At 38.6% G+C, this 22,775-nt stretch overlaps 1 protein-coding gene across 1 annotated transcript in view; it reads right to left on the bottom strand.

Moving 5' to 3' along the window:
- LOC149288809 (rho GTPase-activating protein 42-like) overlaps window positions 1-22,775 on the bottom strand; it is a 148,400-nt gene that overhangs the window by 446 nt on the left and 125,179 nt on the right. Inside the window, exons 7-22 of the mRNA XM_089491143.1 lie at window positions 19,024-19,128; window positions 16,993-17,122; window positions 13,288-13,388; window positions 9,999-10,108; window positions 9,804-9,882; window positions 9,141-9,180; window positions 8,641-8,703; window positions 7,517-7,591; window positions 6,056-6,140; window positions 5,500-5,558; window positions 4,589-4,694; window positions 3,911-4,070; window positions 3,527-3,671; window positions 2,040-2,423; window positions 1,416-1,560; window positions 1,248-1,310 (exon numbers count right to left, since the gene is read on the bottom strand). Of these exons, the coding sequence (XP_089347269.1) occupies window positions 1,248-1,310; window positions 1,416-1,560; window positions 2,040-2,423; window positions 3,527-3,671; window positions 3,911-4,070; window positions 4,589-4,694; window positions 5,500-5,558; window positions 6,056-6,140; window positions 7,517-7,591; window positions 8,641-8,703; window positions 9,141-9,180; window positions 9,804-9,882; window positions 9,999-10,108; window positions 13,288-13,388; window positions 16,993-17,122; window positions 19,024-19,128 (1,850 nt within the window). The remainder of the gene's footprint in view (window positions 1-1,247; window positions 1,311-1,415; window positions 1,561-2,039; window positions 2,424-3,526; window positions 3,672-3,910; window positions 4,071-4,588; window positions 4,695-5,499; window positions 5,559-6,055; window positions 6,141-7,516; window positions 7,592-8,640; window positions 8,704-9,140; window positions 9,181-9,803; window positions 9,883-9,998; window positions 10,109-13,287; window positions 13,389-16,992; window positions 17,123-19,023; window positions 19,129-22,775) is intronic.

Below are 22,775 nucleotides of genomic sequence, written 5' to 3'. Positions count from 1 at the left end.
CTGCAAAGGATCCAGTTATTACAGGGACTGCATTCTACATTGGGAAGGCACCAATACACGTTTCCACAATACGTAATAAGGGTTGTAACTGGTAGGCATATTTGGCTACAAGGTCCAAATAACCTCTACCTCTATGTAGCTAAACCCTCTACAACTCCCATGAAACTCAGCCAACACTCAGCCAACAAAACTTAACAAGCTTTACCATAAGTTTTTTACAGGGAGATTTGCAAGCAGAGGCTGGCGCCCGTATACAAAGAGCAAACAGCCGGCTAGCGTCATAGGAGTAGGGGGCTACTAGTTACCCAGCCCCCAACGGACACAGACACACACAATATAAAATAGCCAAATATATTTGTAAAGATGTTCTCAATTTGTTTCCTATTTCACTTGAGATTAAAATGATTTATTGTAAATAACCATTACTTACGGGGAAAAACAAACATTATTGAGACATTGTGGAATATTCGCTCTCTTTAAAAATATTTTCCCATGACTTTTGACTTATTGCTGTTAGTAATATTCAAGATTTTGTTTGGTGGCTGTAACTTCCTGTTAAAAAAATGTAACCTTTACCCTCCAGCTATACAGATGTGTTTTGCCCAAAGTACACAAAAAACAAAAAAGCCTGCATCGCTCATTTTACTAAATGCATCCAAGTGTGCCAAATGCACTCAGTTACCTTTGCAATTCATTCATTCACAATTCATTCTTCATCCGTACTAGATTCCAGGGCTGGACTGTGGATCATTATCTACCTGGCACTTTAAAGGCCCACTCCGGCACTCTAATGCAAACGATAGCTGAGAAGTGTCTTTAAACGTCATGTAAAATATTAGGGGGGGGGGGTTTGCAGAATCTCCTCCATATGCATTTGCTTCTTTTCTCACCCTCCAGCTATTTGCCCTGTATGGCCAAACACATCCCTTCCGCACGTGATATACTTACCGCCAGTCAGCTCCAGTGCTGGCTCGGGGGACGCTGCAGACAAAGGTCTGTTCAGAACATTAAACTGTCCCTTTCAGGCAAGCGGTCGTACAGCAGTACAGCCAGAGGCGGCACACTAAAGGACTGGATCTAACTAACCTTAACTGTGGCACCATTGGCCACCAGCCCACCCGGCAGGTTGTCCCGTTTGCCAGTCCAGGCATGGAGCTTGTGATAACCGATCACAGATTTATGAGCAGCAGTACTTAGGGCCGCAGGGGCCAACGCAACGCCTCTACATAATTGTGTTTCACACTTACCGCCCGGAAGGTGACTGTTTCAATGATCCGGCATTTTCAAAAAGCTGAGCTTTGGCTGCAACCCTGAAGAAAATGAACCCAGATATTATTATTAATAATAATTCTTATTATTTATCTTAAATATATAGTGTGTTAGGTTCAATAAAAGGAATAGTGTGTAACTCTTACACTGATCCCGGTCTCTGGTAGCCATTACTGGAACCCGTATCCAGTCTGTGCCTTATTTTGGGAGGTAAATCAGGATAAACCTTTGTAATGTCTTTAAGGTCAAGAGGCGTCAAGCTTTGAGAAGAAGTACTCCGGCTTTTCATACCTGTAATAAATCATATATCAAGAAAAATGACTTTCAAGTATTCGGTATTTTCTTTTTCAATAGACTAAAAATATTTGTCAATGGAGAAGTCCTTTAAAGCCACGGGGTCAGTTAGAGGATTTATAGAATTATCAGCAGTGGAGATCTGCCCTGTACGACTTTTAAAAGTATGTGGCTATCGCGCAGTTAATGTGGAAAGATTAACCCTTATTTCAAGGTAAGATCAAATGGGTTAGCCCCTTAGTATGCATGGATACATAAATCATGACATTGTTCAGTATTATTTTACAATTACCAGTAATACGTGAATGGTTATTGATGTTGAAAGCATCCTAGCCCAAAAAGTGAAAGAATTCTAACCAAAATTTCAATCAGTTCGTCAACATATTCTAGCTTAGACAATGAGAACCTTAAACAAATTCCCTTCCTTCTGACAAATTATGCCTTGGTTGTTTTAAAAAAAAAAAAAATATTGTTACCTTCTGAGGAGGGTAAAGAGCGAAGAGAAGATGCAGCAGAGCGTTTTAGTCCACAGAATTCATAAGGACCCTTCTTGGCCAGGTCAATGGGAGGCGATGAGTTCCCAGGACTAGTGACAGATGATACGCTCTGACAATCCGATTCGACGTCGGTCTTTGTAGCATCTTCTTTTGAGCTGGATTCGGGGCTTGCCGTCCACAGGCTTGAGCTTTTCTGGCCATTAGAAGAGGGTGTAGAGGTCATCCAAGGAACTCCGCCTCCTTTCTTCTCCCTTTGTGGGGAAGAGGCAGATTTGGATGTGCTATTTTGTTCCGAGGAATGTGAAGAAAGTGACTCAATGCTTCCCATTGGGGTGCTTGTCGGGCTACTGCTATATGAGTCGCCTAAAAAAAAAATAGGTAAAACTTATTTTTTGGGTTTCTATACATATAGAGTTTCTAAAACACTAATTTCATTTATATGAATACAATGGCATAGCTGTGATGGGGCAAGTGCCTCTAAGGGGTCCCGGGGCGATCCCTTGTTCCTATCTCCTCGTACCGGTTAAAAATAGTTAAGAAAGAACCTTTCTGACCGGCACTGCACTGGTCCAGGTCATAAGGGCCCTTTCTAAACTACTTTGAACTATGATAGGGAGACAGGAACGTATCAGGGTCACCTTGACTCTGCTCTGAAACCGAGACTGCTTGCACACAGACAGAAAGCAGCTGGGGCGGTGAGAGATAAGTGGGGGCGGGTGAGTATGTATGTATTTTTGTTTGTATGTATGTATATATGTATGTATGTGAGCATAGATGTGTAATTGTGTGTGTGAGCATGGATGTGTAATTGCGTGTGTGTGTGTGTGTGAGCCTGGATGTGTAATTGTGTGTATGAGCATGGATGTGTAATTGTGTGCGTGTGTGTGTGTGTGAGCCTGGATGTGTAATTGTGTGTGTGAGCATGGATGTGTAATTGTGTGTGTGTGTGTGAGCCTGGATGTGTAATGGTGTATGTGAGCATGGATGTGTAATTGTGTGTGTGAGCATGGATGTGTAATTATTTGTGTGTGAGCATGGATGTGTAAGTTGGGTGAGATGGAGTGTGTGGTAAAATGAATGTGTACGAGTGTGTTAGTGAGTATGAGTAAGTGTGTGTAATTTGTGTGTGTTTACATATGTGTGCCAGAGTGTATGTTGGAAGGGGGGGCAAGGGCCAAAGAAGGCACAGACAGGATGTTTGGGGGCAATGATGGCACAGACTAGCTGTGTGGGGCAATGATGGCACAGATAAGCTGTTTGGGGGCACTGACAAGCTGGGGAGAAGACACTCACAAGCTGTTTGGGGCAAAGGTAGAACTGTGGGACAGATTTAAAACAGTAAAGGTTTTTTTTTTTATTTATTTTTTATCTTAGGATGCCTAAATCATGTAATGCCCTTTTCCCCTGCAACAAACAATAAAACACAATAACCAGTGAATTGAGGTTGGGTTTTTTTTAATACATACTGTCTGGATCAGCCAGGCATGGAGTATATCTCCCTTTAGGTTTCCTGGGTCCTGTTGAAAGACAAATTGCTCTCGTTCTTCGGGAACTAGAACGAGGTTGAGCTTGAGGAAGAGGCACATTAGGATCTGGAGCAGTATGAAATATCTATAAGCCAAAAATACAGAAAAAGGAAAATACTTCTAAAATACCTATATTTAATACAAAAAAATAAAAAATAAAAGAGACAATACATTACAAAATAAAAATCTATCTATAAATATATATATATATATAAAGAATCAAATATATATATATATGAAGTCTTCCATTTTTAAATAAAGAACATCTCTCTATCCCCCTTTATCTAATTACACAAATAATTTAAAGAATGAAGCAATAACTACCTTTTCATAATGTTCTATTAAAATTTCTACCACTATGTTCTGGAACTTTATGTTCATCATTGCTGCTACCGTTTCTTCCTGAGCTCTCATAAGAGTCGGCCCGAAAATGACGCCAAGATTCGAAACAGTCATAAGATTCTGTTGGCTGTGCATTGATACCCTGCAAAATGGGTGAAAATAATAAAAAATACATGCAAATACATTGATTATACTGGTATGTTACGTTTATGTGAGCCATGACCTGGGGGGATTTAACAAACTTCTAACTAAATGTAGCATTTGAAGCAAATCCTTCCCATAAACGTTTTTTAACCACGTAAAATTGGCTTCATTCGTCATTTTTGGCCGGAGTATTTAATTGTCATGTGACAAAAAAGAAGGTGCTGATAGGCTGTTGACATAAAAACGGTTCTTAAAAAGTTTCCATACACTTCGACGCTCAGGACTGAGGATCCACGGCTTGAGCCAGGTCCAGAAAGGAAGCTGCCCTGGGCCAGGACTGGGGCAACAAGCCGCATAACTACCCCACTGGTTACCAATTCTGCCTCCAGTACTCCAAACTTTACAGCACTTTTAAATTGTGTCAATTACTTATTGTAACTGAAAGATTTCGTACTGTGCTTGACATCAATGCCCCCCTCTCTGCTTGATCAGATCATGTGGGGTATTAACCCTTACTTGACTAGGTGCTTGATTAAGATGTCCAGCATCTCGCGATTTTTCTCTGGTAGCTTGTGAACCAAGGCATGGACCGCTTCAACTCTGTAGTTCTGGTCATCTGATTCTGTGTGGAAAAATATACATAATTTTTAAAAAATAAGGCAAATAATAAAAAATAATAATAATAAAAAAATATGTACAAAAAAAACCAAACAAGCATTTATGAAATACTCCATAAGACCCCGGCGCTCAACAAAGCTCTATTCAGTCAAATGCGGTAAAGGGAGAAAAATGTACAGTAAAAGCCATTATATAATAATATATATGTATAAAATAAATATATAAAATATGTATATATATATATATATATATATATTGATATAATAAAATTCTGCCATATATATTTATTATATGTGTTTACAATTTACAAGTAACTGCTTTAAAACTATAAAATTCATAATCATTTCATCAGAACAGGTTCTGTAGGTAATACATGCTTGTAAATATATCGTAGAGCGATAAAGTAAAATGAAAAAAATGAAAAACAGATAAAATAACCTTTTTGATCCATCTTTTAAATACCTACGATTACAGAATAATAATCAGTCTATTTTGCATAGTAGTCCATAGCAAATAAAGGAAAACAATGTATTCTAGCAATACCTGCTATTATCTGTGTTACCGATATCCCCCCAGTATAAAAATAACACTAGATCCACGTCAGCGGGTGGTCACGCCGACGTTGCAGGCGGACCCCTGAAGTCGCGGGATCTGTACAGTTAATACTAATTTTAAAACGAACACAATTCTAATAGTGGATAAAAATGTCGCCCGGATTTTCTCATAATGGGAAAATGTCAAAATCAAAGAGGCAGGCATGTTACCCGTGTACTCAAACTGCGTGTTTCACGTATGTAAAATGTACTCACTGACAGCAAGTATAAAATCTTTGTGCAGTTTATAAGTCATCAAAGGTTCAGAAAGGCATCTGAAAAAAAAGATAATACGTTTAGTATTTACATAAAGGTTTGGTACATGAACAGAAAAGAGAAACATGGGTGCGTTTTCATGTTACTTTAAAAAAAAATTCTATAAATAAAAAAAAATAATAATGTACAAATAATCATAAATATTTTTTTCTACATTCTTTGAACAATAATTACAGGGTTTTATATATATATATATATATGTATATTAACGTTGTGTAGCACGTAATAAAATCGATTTTATTTCAGATTGTGCCTATAAGCTTCCTAGAACAGGTCTATAAAATAAAAATAATAATAACTAATAATAGTTTCCGGTAAACAGTATAAAAAATGTGTTCTCTAACGTAAAAAAAAATTAAACAGCATGATTTAAACAATGCAAATATCAGGATTTTAGCCAATACATTTGAATTATATTTATTAGCGATCAAAATGTCAAATATTCAGTAAAAAAAATAGATAAAAGGAATTTCTTTTGGACAAACATTTTTGTTACCTGAGGTAGTTTTTAAGTGCGCTTGTTATTGTCTTATTATCCCACAGTTCCAGATCTATGTCCATATCGGGGGGGGCTTTAGGCGCTAATGAATAAACAGAAATATCATACTGTATGTTAACCGCACATATACTATACGCCACAATACAGAAATTCCAAAGACAACCAACCAATCAGCACCCTCTCTGCGTGTCAGGTGATTAAAGGAAGTCCCTAAAAAATGTGACTTAAACATAGAACTGCTTCTGGACGCGGTTTCAGCAGGGAAGATCACATTTTCACTCAGCAATAAATACAATTTACTGATAACCCGCAGGACATCTTGTTTTGTGTTTTTTGCTTAAAAATGCACGGCATGTAATCTGTTTTAGGACAGACTAAGGGATAGTTATAGTTTGGAGGAAACAGATGCAATAAAGACGAGTACAGGAGGGAGGAGAAATGGTAGAACAAGAGGTCATTATCTAAAACTAGAGGGCCCGAGGTTTAGTTGTAATATAAGGATGTTTTACTTTACTCAGAGGGTGGTGGATAAATGGAGCAGCCTCCCATCAGAAGTGGTGGGGGTTAATACAGTGAGGGAGTTTAAATATGTATGGGATCCGTATATATGGACGAGACCAAGGACTGGTTAAGATCTGAGTCTCTACACTGAAAAACATGGACAGGCTACATCATCCGAATGTTTTTTATCTGCCGTCAAATTGTAGGTTTCTATCTTTTATAAGAACTTCTTTAATTCAAGAAAAAGAGAACAATTATGCAGAAAAAAGAATCCCGATATTTATAATTCCACATTTAATTTAAAGAAAAGGGAACCTTTATACTTCTGCAGGGTCCTAAGAAGCAGCTTAATCAATTTCCATGGTAACACCACTATTCTTGAAGAACATTGTTGGGTAACCTTAAAGCAATTTTTTCTAATAATATCTCTTAAAGTTGAATGATGCATTTTTAGAAACTGGAATTTATATGGTTAAAGAAACAAACATTATTTGAAAGCAGATCTATACATTATCGTGAAAAACACTATAATTTTTGGGGTATTTTCCCCTCCTTCTGGCCATCAATCATTGACCAGTTTCCATAATGTCATGATTATCTCCCACGGTCCCCGAACAGGGAGGAGGCATCGCAGTCAGTAAGCATTTTTATGGGAGATTGGGCTTCTGTCACTACAGACGCAATGGGGGGGGGGGGGGTTAGGATGCTAAACATATGCGGAATCGACAGATAAGATAGAAAAAAAAAACGTCCGAGCATTAAAATATTTTTTTATTAAAGTTCACTAAAAAAAACACAAAAAAAAAAACTCCATTAATGACAACGCCAGTACGGGCTTTGGCGTGAAGGGGTTAATTGTTTTTAACTAAGCAAATTAAAAAGAAAAATTCTTCTAGAAGTATCTAATTTCTTTTTTAGACAAAGGATAATTGAAAAAAAACAAAAAACAACTCTTACAGAATACCGTGTTCATCAGCTTCTGGACTTTGGAATTAACCCCTCCAATTCTGTAAAGACCCAAAATGGTGATGCCTATAATAAAATATAACATAATGATGTATTTTCTTTTTATAGAATAACAGATTTCTTTACTCTTAAATTACATTGTAAACACAGTTTATGCATTCTATTAAAAAATAGTCTTTTCCATTTTTTTAATGGACAAAAATGGATATCGCCGTATTGGTCACGGAGACGACCTTAAGAAGTCGTGATACATTTTAGCGAACTAATGGTCTTCTGAAGAACGCTCAAATCTTTCAGTTAACCCCAAAAATGGTTATTTATTCTTTGAGGTTATTGTCAAACCCGGGAACTTTCTAAATGAGCGGAACCTGAGGCTCTTTAACCCCTTAAGGTCAATGGGCGGTCCCTGAACCCATTGAAAACAATGCATTTTGAGCCCGTTCATGTACGGGCTTTGTCATTAAGAGGTTAAATATTAACCTTTTAATAACTCATCATGAAGATTCTATGTAGTGACTCGCCTGATGTGTAAACCACACAGCTCTAATACCGATCCTCATTGAAAGCTTGACATTTAAAGATACATCTGAGTCACCTGCATTCAAGCAGGGATATTTACCATAACATACTGGGAGCATTCTTTTTATGAGATAAAGTTTAACAATCTGCATGTTCTCATTAACTTGTCTTTACCCAGTAATGCTTGCATTGCCAAATTCTCCTACTCGAATTATATATAACTTTGGTTTTTATTTTTTCAATTATTATGTGCAATCATCTTTTAGATATCTGTCTTAAAAGGAATCGTGCTTTACATTGGGAAATCTAGAATTTGGGGCAAAAGATGGCAAAACCAACACAATAAACAGCTTCCTTTCTGTAATCCTTACTCCCACTAACCAAAGTTAAGCAGTAACTTAAAGTGGAAGAAATAATGTAATGGGGAGGAATAATCAATAAACAAACAGATTCCTAAAGCGGGAAGATTCATGCTCTCATGTTATTAACATACGGTGGGTTAATATTACATATATAGCGCTTATCTTACTCCGTAAACACCATTACCTTGTTCTTTAGTGACTAAATAATAATATAATATATAATAATACATTTACCTCGATTCTCCACAGAATCTATACATTTTTTCACAAAGTTGAAACCGGCATCATTTAAGAACACTGCAAAAGAAGACCGCCGTTAGTCCTGAAAAGGCCGATCTTTTTTAATATCATTATTAATAATATTTTACAATTATCTTACACGCTTAACATATCAGAAATGGACAGCCACACATTTGTCTTGCGCTGTAGGGTTTAGTTTAAAAAATATATTTATAAAATTACTTATATTAATTAGATGACTTGTGGAGGGTGGTAGATAAATGAAATGGTCTGTCAGCAGAGGTGGTAAAGGCTAATACAGTGAGAGAATGTAAACATGCATGGGAGAGGCATAAAGCTATCCTGAACCTGAGACATGACCTGATGACCCGAGTCATTATATCAGAAAAAATGGGCAGACTAGATGGGCCGAGTTCTATGATTCTATGTTGCGCAACTATCATGCAATGTTCTGAAAAAACTTCTCATTTTATTATTAAAAAGAAAAAACATACTTTCTTCTTTTTTGCTGATAATTGCCGGAAGTGTGTAGATCTAGAAGGAAAATAAAGAGCGTAATTATGTTTATTGATCAGAGCAAACCATATCTTTGCATGTAGACTGGAGCCTGAAACTATAAAATAATTCCATTTATTTTTTTATTTAATAATATATTTTGCATGTTGACGTTGTTGAGAAATACCCTCGTCGCCTTTTGTTTCCGTAAGTCCTAATTTTTAGGTGATGTGCTACTTGTTACAAGCCCTGTTTACCCCTTTACTAAAGTGCTGCAGAAAATCAACAAATAATAAAAATGGGCTTATTGGATGTGAATTTGCACTAAAAGGGTTAACAAGATACAACCCTGTCTGTTCTCCCTTCACACCGAATTTACCGTATACCTCATGCCCCCCCCCGTACCTAAAATGATTTTTTGTTTGTTTTAATTTGTAATAAAGCAATTTATAGGGATTTGTATCTACTGGGACAAGCACAATATCGTTTCCAATGACTCCTACTGATGGTTTTTTTCCGGGTGTCCATTTGGACAGCAAGAGTGATGAACGAGTCACGAATTAATGTAAAACGGTAGCAAAACCAACATGCATTACTGAATGACCGATTTGAGGTGCGAAAATGATATCTGTTTAAATAAAATTGAAGTTCGGCTTTCTTACTGGTTCCTTTCCATCCATCGCTTCCAGCCATTGCTTCCGGTTAACTTCAGACAAAGCTTGGAGCGTAATCATTCCTTGTCTGCGAAACAAGAATATTCAATGACAGCGATCAGACGGGGAAAGGTTTTCTCGTGCCCGATAGATGCGTATTTAAGGAGAAGAGAAATGTTGGAGAAGAAGTGTTGGTGGACAAACCTCTCAGTAACTTCTATGTCAAAACAGAAGCGCTTGTCTATAGAATCCGTCTTCCGCCGTATGCATGTTTTCAGCTTAAACATCTCCGGTGCATTTGAGATCAGCCCGTTCTATAAAACATAAAGATAACATTCTAATGATTAGGTAACCTTCAAGGTGCTGCCATAGTCAACAGGTCAGAACAAAGTCTAAAAATAAGCGTGACTCCTAAAATGAAAAGATACTGGAAAAAGTGTCAATCGCCCAGCTATCGTCACTTTCCATAACCAGATTAATACCAGGCTAAATTAAATCCAATCAGTGAAAAAAGCATTTTATAAATAAATGGATACTACCTAATAGGTGTGTTGAGCGATGTGTGGATCTCACATGAAAAATATAAAAACATGACTGCTTAAACCCATAGCAAGGTGAACAAACAAGAAGAACCAAATACCCCACCCAAACCCCAGAAATAAAGACACTAGACACCATTGAGTGGGATAGGGCATTTGGCCACAGCTTTATTAAACCATTCCCCAGGCCAGCGGAAACCAAACATTACAACCTGCCAGCTGCTGAGCGCTAGGCCCAACAGGCAGTTAAATTACCACCGATTGTACCAAGAGTCCCAGCCCTGTGGGTGCCATGAGCCGCCCGCAGGACTCGCCTCCCCAAGCCCGCTATGGGCAAATGATCCAGGTTGCCTGAAATTACCGCGCTGGCCAGGGGACCCAGACCGCTGCTGTGACAATGAAGAGAACAAACAGGAAAGAAAAAACAAAACAATATACAGAATACAACAAAATTATACACGACCAGAAAAGGGGGCGGGCGGGAGGGGAACGTCTGGAAACTGCTGTTGGTACAGGAAAAAGAGGTAAGAGTGACCTCTTCACCTTCCTATAAACCCTGATAGCTGCAACATTGTTGCAGCTACCCACCAATGAAAAGAAGCTTACTAACCACCATGCATGGGCCAGCAGCCATGATCCCCCTTTCCTATAGGTCCAGGGGGCCCCCTGAAACAAAAAATAGTGCAATATGTAGTTATTCAAAAATAATTTTTTAAAGGATCAGTGGACTCTTACATTTGATGGGGCTTCCCCAAACCCATATAATGGGTTTATAATTTATAAATACAATCCGCAATACAATCCCACATTGCGGATTGTATTTATAAAGAAGCTGAACCACAACACCTTGTTTAAGACCACCAATCTTTATCATTATCTCCTGATTCTGATGAGATAAAGTCCGGATGAAAGGCAGCACCTTCACTCCGGAATAGGCGCATTATATGGGTTTGGGGAAGCCCCATCAAATGTAAGAGTCCACTGATTCTTTAAAAAATTATTTTTGAATAACTACATATTGCACTATTTTTTGTTTCTGTTTTAATATTTTTCATGTGAGATCCACACATCGCTCAACACACCTATTAGGTAGTATCCATTTATTTATAAAATACTTTTTTCACTGATTGGATTTAATTTAGCGCAGTCACCTGGTGTTAATTGTATGCTTTTATGTTTATTGGAACAATTGTGGGGTTTTGTTTCTCTGGTTGACTTGCAGCTCAACAATTTAGCAACCTAATTTTGTTTTATACACTGTGCGCACCAATCACTTTGTTTTATTTTTTCTCTTATTAACCAATGTGTTTGAATGAGTACATGAAACCGGTCACCTAGTTGGGGGTCATCACACAGTGTTGGCTAGGAGTTGGATCTATTCCATCTGTATGCAAAGTGGGATGCATGATGATGAGTACACGTGAAGCCCAAGTTGGCTTACAGAGAAAGACAGTGATGTCCTTCATTTTTAACTCTTGATCGCGTGTCTCTGCAATGAACTTGGCGACCAACTTGGCCTGACACCAGTGGAAATTTAGGTCCATCAGACGCTGCTCATCATAATTGCCTAGATCAGGGGTAGGCAATCTTCGGCTCTCCTGATGTTGTGGACAACATCTCCCATAATGCTCTTACAGTCTTACTCATAATACTGGCAAAGCATCAAGGGAAATGTAGTTCACAACATCTGGAGAGCCGAAGATTGCCTACCCCTGGGCTAGATGTTTAATTTAAAGGGACTATTAAAGACATACTGGGCCTAAATCATGGCGCACACTTATCAAACTGAAATGGAATTATTTTGAATGAACACTATGGAGCAGCTTGGTCCAGAGCTGTCACTGTTAGGCCTTCTGATGCACACTGCTAAAAATGTTGGTAATACCAAGGCCGATTAAATATCATAGAATTATTTAACATGACGAAGCTTAGATATGAAGTGCAGGAGGAGAAATGCATGAGTTATGTTGTACGGAGGATGGAACTGTCAGGGAAGCAATGAGAGATACAACAGTTGAGGAGGGACATGTTAAAGAATTAGGAGTGAGGAGAAGGACAGAGAGACCTGGAGACAACCACAGCCAGGAACATATGAGCAAGGATATAGATAAATAGGCTGCCGACGAGCATAAATAAAAAACCCAGACGTAGATAAGGTACGCGGTCACTTTTTTAACAGAAACAGATGTTGAGTGGGGAGGAAATAGAGACAGGTTGTAGAAATCAGGAGACATGGCAACAGCACAACTGTATTGGAGGAGGACACAGGAGCTATGTATCTAGAATACAGACAGGAATGTCGTCAATGAAGATCCAGCACGTTCTGTAACATCTTACTATATATTTTCCACCACAGCAAAGTTTTGTCTGCTGTTTTGGCAGAAGAGAGACAGAGACATTTTAGCTGCAGCCATTTTATGCATCAGCGCAACACATAATTACAAAAATATGCAATTCTATTCCAAAATAATGTCCTTTTCACAACAGAAATAGAAGCCAGTACTTGATAAGAGGCGTCACCCTGTAAATAAGTTGTGTTGTAATGTACGGTCGTGCCAAATGGGCTTTCTGGCATTGTTGTAGGACTAATGTATCAAGACTGGATACGGGGGAAGCTAATGACAGATTTTTACGCCAAAGACGATGTGTCACACTCCTTCCCGGCTCTCATGGGGTTAAAACCAATATAAACAGATGTTTTTAGTCACTGCCATTGACATGCAGAGGGTGAAAAATATGACATCATTTAACGTGCCGATCAGATCATGTGTATTATACATAAGTAGATCACTGTATAGTAATACCGAATTTGTAGGAACTTTTCCTTAATATTTCATCTTATTTCAGACATATATATATATATATTTATTTATTTTTTTTACTATATATCTCCATGGATAGTTTCATAATGTATACCAGTTCATGTATTATTTTATGTACTGGTGGAATCTTACCACTTTTCCACTTGATTTGGTTTCCGACAAGCTCATTGTAAAGGTCTTGCTGCTTTTATCGTACGTACAGTAATGCCGCGTCCATGCAAATCCAAGGGGCCCTAAAATAATATACAAATAATAATATACAAAGCAGAAAATTCTTAAAAGTACGTTCCAGCAGATACGGACACTCAGGCAATCCTTGTCTGTGTCCACATTGGCACAACCAACCACGATTTGTAGCCATTGGCAATTAGTTATAAAAAATACAATATAATATTAATATTATAATATAATATAACATACCAATAAAATAATTTTTATAGAGAAATTCTAATGTAAAGCTGACACAACCAAAATATAAATATTTTCTTACAAAATCAGGTCCATAGACTTTTGGTCCAGGACAACACTCATAATTGAGATAAATGAGATTAGTGGCCCCATCTTATCTTATTTTTTTTTTTTTTTATGTGATGATGTGGTTCACAGAAATGTTATAGTTTTCACATTTTTAATTGGAAAATCTGCACTGGGTGGTTTAACAAGCAGCAATGCATTCAGTCGCAAGCACCGCGCAAGCAATTAAGTCAAGAGAAGAATACAGTAATTATAACACTGAAACAACGCAAATGAGATAAAGCTGAACACATCTGAATATACCAAAGCCTAAATGCAATTTAGTGAAGATTTTCAAGGAAAACTATAATAGTCACGTCTTTCTTGATTGCGAGAAGCATTTCGTTATCACGGAAGAAACTGTATAAAATGATCTAAAGTTACGTAATCCTAGCAATCAGGGCAGTGAAATCTCTCGTCGCCCCTTCGCCTGGATGATAGATCCTGTCTTACTTCCATGGTACCGTGCAGCCAAATAAATAATAATTTAAATAATAATTTAAAAAAAATAATTAATAAAATAATTAATAAACTGACGCTTTAATGGAAGAAAATGGAGATAAAAATAACTTAAAAAACAAAACAAAAAAAGTCGGCGACAATCTAGCAATCCACCTGACGGGGAGGATAACTCTTATAATCGTCAGCCAGCACTTACTCAGGGTCAGAAATCTTAAATCTAAATGAAAGTAAATCCTTTTTTTAAAATGTTTTCGTAAAGTGTGCTAGGAACCGTAATAATCAGCGGTCTAGAGGCACTCAGGCCACTCTGTCCAGCCGCCATAAGTATGTCCCAAGCAGCATTAACTCCTCTAATGGGAGCTTCCCGCTAAAGAAACGTTCAGCAGCAGGTAAAAGCTCTGCCCGCTCCCACCGATGATCCACACATTTTGACCGAGCTTTGTCTAATTTCTCACAATTACACCGATTACTCGGAAAAGCTAAATTTCAAGGGTCAAGCTGTTAATATCTCTGTTTTTCGTGAAAGCGGTCATTGGAAATTGTTATTGATAATGTCAGACAGGCTCTAATAGGTTGGGGTGTCTTGGCCTTCACATGTCAGGAACCTATAAAGCTTTCAAATACACTACTTTAACATGGAAAACGTTACAACTAAACTCTATAACTAAACATATCTTCTTTATAATCTTTTTATCTTCTGTTTTAAATGACCTCCATCGTCATGCTTGTATATCTCAGAACCATTTTCATTACTACATGTTTTACTTGTTGAACTATTACATTGCTTGTTATATGTCCTATTTACTGTGATGACATTTAACAAATCTAATACATAGCTGACAACTGTCTCAAATTTGCAAGAACAGGTGTACTTATGCTGAATTAAGATGGGAAATGTCATCTATATGCAGGAAAGGAAGATGAAATGAAGTGTTCCATGGTTAGAACAATATGCCATGTCTCACATAATGAGGGCAGAGGACAATGTGATGTCATGACACTGCTCATTGAGGGTGAAGGCTTGCGCTGCCATGTTTCAACGTTAGTATGTTGGTATGTATGATGTTAACTCTTTTAATGACAAGGCAGTGTCCCATCGGTCCCTTGCATTCTCCTGGGTAACTCACATATGCAGTGACACACATTTTCACATACACACATACTTAGACCAGGGGCAGATCCATCGCCTGGCTTAGAGAGGGGCACTAACACACACACCTAGACACACAGGTCCAGACACTAACACTTACAAACACAACCAACATCAAGACACTAACACAACACTAACATGTAGTAACACAAGCGCACCAAGACACTAACAAACCCAGATATTCATACTAACACAAACAAACACTAACGTACTCTGACACTAACATATCATTTATATAAAGTAGAGGGTGGTACCATGTTAGCCCTAGAAACCTATCTCAATTACAGACCTAAGTTGTCTTGAAAGGCTGCACTCCAATTCTACTACGTTTAACAACGAAGCTATCACCCTGACTCTACTCGTTTCCTTTGAATAAATGTATGATGACAACAGACATACAGACATCAAACATGGCCAGTATTAGGCCATCCAGCACCATCCTTGGCGAAATTCCCCCAAAAAACAAAGCAGACAAAAAAAACACAGGGCTGGACTAGGGATTTAAGTGGACCCTAGTGTTTGAAGGACAGTAGCTGATAAATGACATCCGTTTGGTCACCTGCTGGGTACATGCGGCTCATGCTACTGTACTCTCCTTCATCATCACAAAAGATGAAGGACCAAACATTGCTGGATAGATAGTAAAATCATAGAAACACAGATTTGGTTGCAGATAAGGACTATTCGCCCCATCTACATCTACTTGCCCATTTTCCCCAATGTAGAGACTCAGACCTTAATCAGTCAATGGTCTTGTCTTTGATTCAGGAGCCATTTGTCCATCTCTTGCATGTTTAATTTCCTTCACTGTGTTACCACTTCCACTGAGAGGTCCCACAGGCCTTAGTATAGACCCCAGAAGTATCCCAGACCCCTGAGATCCCAGAAATATGCAAAGAGTCCACACATCATCACCATGCACATTATAAAACAGACTGACAACTGAGGGGGTAAGAGGAACGCTGAGGAATGATTAGAGCTACTTCTTACATTTTGGAAGTGAGATAATTATGCTTACGCTACAAAGGTCAGCTGTACAGCAGGCAGATAATGCCTGGTATCACAAGCTGAGCAAATTAACAAGGCAGCGCTGCGGCTCAGTAATAGATCCGAACATATGAATACTGTTATCTTATTCAATAATCATATTTGTGTTGTGTGTTTACATTTTATTAGCTGAAGAGCGAAAAAACAGATAATAGTCTCATTTGGGTTACAATGCGGTGCAGTCCCACTGATTCAGCTCCTTGGTAAGCAATATAGCCATGAAAAATAGGACTTGTATAGTGTGACGGAATCCCCAATAGTTATGCCGCAGATCGATGTTTTCTGTATGCTACTCACTGGGCATAAGATCAGTTCTTGCTTTGTTGTGTTGTACCCCTAGTATCTGATTTTGCTAATTACCCCTAATAAACAAATACCTCCTGGAACCACAAGAAGTACCCCCAGGGATTACATGTACCACAGACTGAGAATTAGTATAATAGGGATGGAAAATTAGTTCTTTTTTTTTTAACCGTCCCCTCCGTCACAGCGATAAAACGTCAAAGTCAGCACAATGAGAAGAAGGGGCGGCTGGTGTTCAGGATTGTCCCTTTTGTGCATGGAGACAATAGTCTATCTCATATGGAAAGATCAAAAGTGGACATTGTTCCATAAAGCTAAAAAGGCAAGAAAATGAAAGGCCTGCTCAGGTGCGTGCGACTCACTTTTTTCCTGAACGTAGAGGTAGCCTTCCATCGTCCACTGACTTGGGGGTCGATAATCTTGGTCTGCAGACTTCATCCTTTGCATTAACTTCTCCATTTCCAGGCGGGTGCTTTCAAAGTTATTCCGTGTCTAGGAATGAAAAAGGAGCTTATCTAGTCACGGCAGAACTCTGTGTTCATTCACGCTGAGCATTCAGAAACATATCAATGCTTTTCACACGAGGTGGCCATACCTGGAGAGGATTATGTTTGCATAGAAGAACAATACATAATAAATCCACAGAATCCGACTGATATCTCTTTAGATGTTGCCTATAAAGCCTTTATGACACCTGTATAAAGGACATCATCAGGGGCAAAGCCAGATTGGGATAATAGTTGGTGTGTACGATCAATGGAGATCTTTTTAAGGTCTTAACCACAATTAATAAATTGCCAGATAAGTTTTAAGGTACCCACATAATAGTTTAATAGAAATATAGGTGCTTAAATCTAAGGAGCAATTTCTAAGTTGTGTAATTTATGACTGGGTTTGTTTTTTCCTTTACATGTTACTGTTATATTTACTGTTCTTTGAGAAAATGTGTTTTTTTTTCCGCCTAATTTATCAATGCATTGTTTATTTTGTGTCTTTACTTTTTTCAGCTTCTATTGGGATTAAAGGTAACACCACAAGCCCTCTGCTAGTCACCGTATGAAGAGAGAGGCCCTTCCAAGAATCTCATTTGGAGATTCTTTGCCAGACCTGCAACTTTCCTGTGACATCCCAGGCCCTCTGCTAGCCACCACCTGAAGCCAAGCACTAACCCACACCTCTCTTCGTTTTATTGCTACATCCTTCTGCACCCTGAAACCACTTACCCCTAATTACTGCTACAAGAGCTACTTCTCCCTCTTTTTACCCCTTCTTTTGTTTTAATTGCACATACTATTCCATTAGATTGTAAGCTCTCTAGCGGGGCCTATACAAGTACCATAAGGCTAGATGGCCATAAGGCTAGATGGCAGCTCACAAGCCGGGTTCTCAACTCTTGATGTGTCTGTGTGTGTTAATGTATATTTGTTAAGTGTGTTAACTACCTAATTTAAAGTGTACAGCGCTGCGTAATTTATTGGCGCTTAATAAAAAATAACAATAAAGGGACACTCCAGCGATCATCTGGTTTCGATGGAAGTGCTTTCCTACCGCTAACTGGCTTCTTCGAGCAACAAATAAGTGGCGCAAAATGTGAGACCGTCGAGGGGGTGGGAAGCTGCAGCTCTGACTGATTGTTTTTTGGAGAGCATATATTGGTGGGATTAAGAAGCCTTTTTCCGAATCTCACCAATACATGATTGTTTTGGGCAGTCACATGTAGAAGGACAATCAGGTGCAATCACATTATAAATATATAAATAAATATTTCAGTGGTTTTAGCATAAAAAAAAAACGCAACAAAATTTACAGCTACATCCGAATTGGTGGCGTTCCAGCTGCAATTATCTATAAAGGATGCCGGTTCCGTACATATCATTCTATAGTTATATAGCGGGGGGGGGGGTTCTTATATATATTAATGACAAACCCTCAAGTTTGGTACATTAAGTACAGTTTGATGACATGGCTATTTCTGTTATTGTGATGGTGAAAAAGTTGCGTCTGCTTGTTTTTTTTTTGTTTTTTTTACACCCCTGCATTTTTTCAAACAAAACAAATGTGGAAATTTAGCTTCAGCGCAACAGTAATTTATATAAAAAAAAATATATATTTACAAAAAAACCCCACATGCTTCTGTCTAGAATTATTTTTATTTGCTGTGGGTAAAATATTTATTTTTGCCGCTACTAAAAGTATTACGTTCTGACGTGGCGAGCCCCTCTTACCTTTGGGAGGATTAAATAAAGGATTTCATGTGTATTTTGATTTTTTTTTTCTTTCCGTATCGTATCCAATCATTGATTTTGGATCCAAAACACATTTCAAGCTCGCGTTTCTTATACTAAGATTCAATGATTCATGTGGCTGAAGTAATAAGGTAGGCAATGACTTACATTCTGTAAATTAAACTGCAGCTGCTCTTTGTACGGCGTGAATTCCTGCGCCAACTCGTATCCCTCATGGTAGAAGGTAAAGAGACCCTGGAGAAAGGCCAAGAGCTGTAAGGCGAAATAAAGAAAGCCGTGAATAATATAAAATGGAAGCAGCACACACCGCAAACGTATTTATCACTGATAAGCATACAGTGCAATTAATAGCATGGAATTTATTTCTAAGGAGACGCTCTGCGAGGTTGGGTTATATATATGGCTGGAACATGAGGAGAAGCTGTGGGCTATTCATCCCTTAAGGAAAGCTGTCTTTAATCCTTAAATCCAATCGAAAAGAAAAACAGTTATTATAATTAAACGTTTCACCTCGGGAATAAATTATTTGAAGAGTTCCGTGGTTAGATTACAAGATTGCGTGAAACCTGTAATTGTAGATGATAAATATTCCATAGCCGGAGAATAGAGTCCTCTAGCGTAGAACGTACATTAGAGCTTTACGGTGTTCTGCTTAAGAAAACAAGAACAAATTGTGGTAGACGGGGAAAGAGAAAGTTCCCAGTCTCCTGGAGAAAACCCCCAAATATACGTGTTGTAGAGGACCTCGAATATTTAATTAACAGTCATCTCTAATCCACTTCAGCATCTTGAAAATGTCTTCAGCTTCTGGTGAATGTAGGTGGCGTATCAAGTGCCCATATGTCTAGATTAATGGACATTATGATTGTTCTAACAACAGAACGGACCAATAACCCAACACTTGGCATTGGGAAAGTTCTGAATAGATAGGTCCTTATCTTCATGCAGGTCCAAATAAAGAACCAAACAATGCTAGAGAAGAAGTTGCGCGTCCATGAAATTGAAGCGAACGCTAATGTGAAGGGTTACCGTGTGCTACCATTAAGGGAGTTTTTGCTGTTTGCTATAGAGGTGTGCAATGGTTTTCATTTGGGCTGATAGACCAAATACTTCAATGACTTCATGGCCATAAGGCTCAGAACCTAAGGGGTTTTGACCTCTATGTTTTGACCTCCATTCTTGCTCCTTCAGCCCATCTAGTTTGCCTATTTTTACTGATGTAAATCAGTCCTTGGTCTATGTCTTATATTCAGGATAGCCATATGCCCATCCCATGCATGTTTAAATTCCCTCACTGTATTAGCCTCTATCTCTTCTGCTGGGAGGTTGCTCCACCTACCATCCTCTGAGTAAAGTAAAACGTCATTGCATTTAATCCAAGCTTCTGACCTTCTAGTTTTTGATTAGGACCTCTTGTACTAACATTTCTCCTTCTTTTAAGTACACGTCAATGGGTTCTATGGAGTGAAGTCTATCTGGAAGTCTGATGGACTAATCTGGGTTTGGTGGATGTCAGGAGAACACAACCTACATAGTGACTGCTGTAACGTGGAGGAGGGATAACGGTCTGGGGCTGATGTTCTGGGTTTAGGCCCCTTAGTTCCAGTGAACGGCATACAGAGACATTTTATACAATCGTTTGCTTCCAACTTTGCAACACTCGTTTGGGGAAGGCCCTTCACCGTTTCAGCATGATTGTGGCCCCCGCACACAAAGCTCTTTGTCTTTGGGGTGAATGGGCACAAATTCCCACAGAAACACTACAAAGTATGGCGGAAAGCCTTCCCAGAAGAGTGGAGGCTGTTGTAGCCACAAAGGGGGGTCAACGTCATATTAATGCTCATGGTTTTGGAATGGGATGCCCAACAAGCTCATATAGGTGTGATGGTCAGGTGTCTACATATCATATAGAGTATGTTTGAATTCTATTACCACACTGTAACCCCTTTCCCTTTTGTGCTATAAATTATCGGCTTCCATACTTTATCTTAAAACAATATCGGAAGATGCAAGCGACCACAGCTCTATCCCCAAAAATGACCCTGCACTACACCCCACTCCCTCTACCATGACAGTTAACCAATTAAGGCGGGACGCTTTTAGCCACTACTTTAGCCAAGTAAAGTTCGCTTGGACTAGGTAGAAAGTACATTTCATCTACATAACAGAAAGCTGGCATGATTATTATTTAGAAGATAAAGTAAAACGGGAACTGGTTTTGACATCTGGTCAGCATGTGCTGTTCTCTGCTGTGAGTACAATATTCCCAAGACTTCACTTCGCTGGTGACCCCGCTCCGCAGGAGAGAGGTCCCTTCCCCATGCAGCTGCTCGGGACAGCGTCCAATGTACTTTTATTACAGAACTCGTGATAAACGGGCACTGGCTGAACCTGTTTCTGATGGCAGATTCAGATTAGTTGGCCGTAAGCAAATTTGTTTTTGGAATTTCAAATATTTGAAAGGTCCACTTCCATTTAAAGACAGAATCACAAATTAGGAAAAATATTACTTATTAAAATTAAAGAATTATTTTACAAGACGTGTTGGTTTTGAGCTTTTAAGAATAAAATGCATATTTTTACAAATGATATTCGTTTAGATGTACACTGGTTTTCCATACAATGTACAATTTTAATTTAATAGTTTAATATGTTTTCATTTTTGTTTCTTATTCACTTAATGATTATTTAATACAAAGAGAGAAAAATATAAAAGAGAGAAAAATGTAATGTCTCATATGAATTAAATTGAATTTATTAATTAAATAATAAACTCAGCCAAATCCACGAGATGGCAGCAGAACGACGTTCGGGGAAATTTTGACAGCTACGTCTTGGTCTTTTGAGACTATAAAAATGCACCGAAATCTATCAAATAAAACAAATGCTATTATCCTGTGCAATTTCCCAATAGGGAGGATTACGGGGGAGTTTGTTTAACCTCTTACTAGGGTTCTCTGTCTAGTTTATTAAAAGAATTGGCTACTGGGACAGACGTGATCTCCTAAGGCGAATCTGTTTATCTTTTTTTTTTTCGCTAGATGCACATGCCCCACTTGTCAAAACGGTGTGTAAGCTGACAGCAGAATATATCGGGACGGAGGGGGTCAGAGTCTCTCGCGCTTCAGGAGTCATTCTATCCATGGAAAGAAAATAGCGCATCCGCTAGCTGCTTTTATGCAATCGCTAAATAAATAATGTTTCAACATTAATCTCCATGTCCAGGTTCACCTGTAAATGATCAACTTTTCCGAGCGACTTCCGGGTTACGCAAAGTGTCACATGTTTGAGATCTAAAAGGTGGCCACACAGCCTCAATGTGCCATGGAGTGTTTGATCACTGCTTCTCCTGACTGTATTCAGTGCTATAACGTGCCATGCTGTGAGCCAGAACCACAGATGGTCTAGAACTTGGTGACATTCTTAACCCAGCCTCTAAGGAACATGCGCAGAAGCAGCGCAGCACTCTAAGTGAACTGTGTCTTGGCGTTCCCTATGCGCTTGGTTGCCAACATTTGGGATTACACAGTTTTGGCAGACTTCTCCTACTCGCCTGGGTTGCTGGTGTAGTAGGTGGAGTAGGGCTTGCCCACTTTATAAGGACAAACAATCATAACCATTGACACATACATTAGTTCAGGCCATTGTCATGCTTTGAGCACTCACCCATTAAAATTATTATTTTTAATGCATTGTTTATTTTGTGTTGACTTTACTGCATGCAAAGTGGAGCATCCATAGTTTAGTTATTGGAGTTAGACAGCGAGATCTCTGTTTAATGTTGAATTTGGTAAGTATACCTCTTGTAGCGCTCTCACACAACATACGTGTGATTAAATGCTGGTTCTTCCTAGTGATTTCAATGTGAGTCCTACTGAGCATGTGCAAAAAAACATGTT

Source organism: Sceloporus occidentalis, unplaced genomic scaffold (genome assembly GCF_023333645.1).
Source record: "Sceloporus occidentalis isolate IW3139 unplaced genomic scaffold, rSceOcc1.0.p SCAF_49, whole genome shotgun sequence".
NCBI lineage: Eukaryota > Metazoa > Chordata > Lepidosauria > Squamata > Phrynosomatidae > Sceloporus > Sceloporus occidentalis.
The sequence above is the reverse complement of the archived record's forward strand: the minus strand, read 5'-3'. Positions and strand labels throughout refer to the sequence as shown.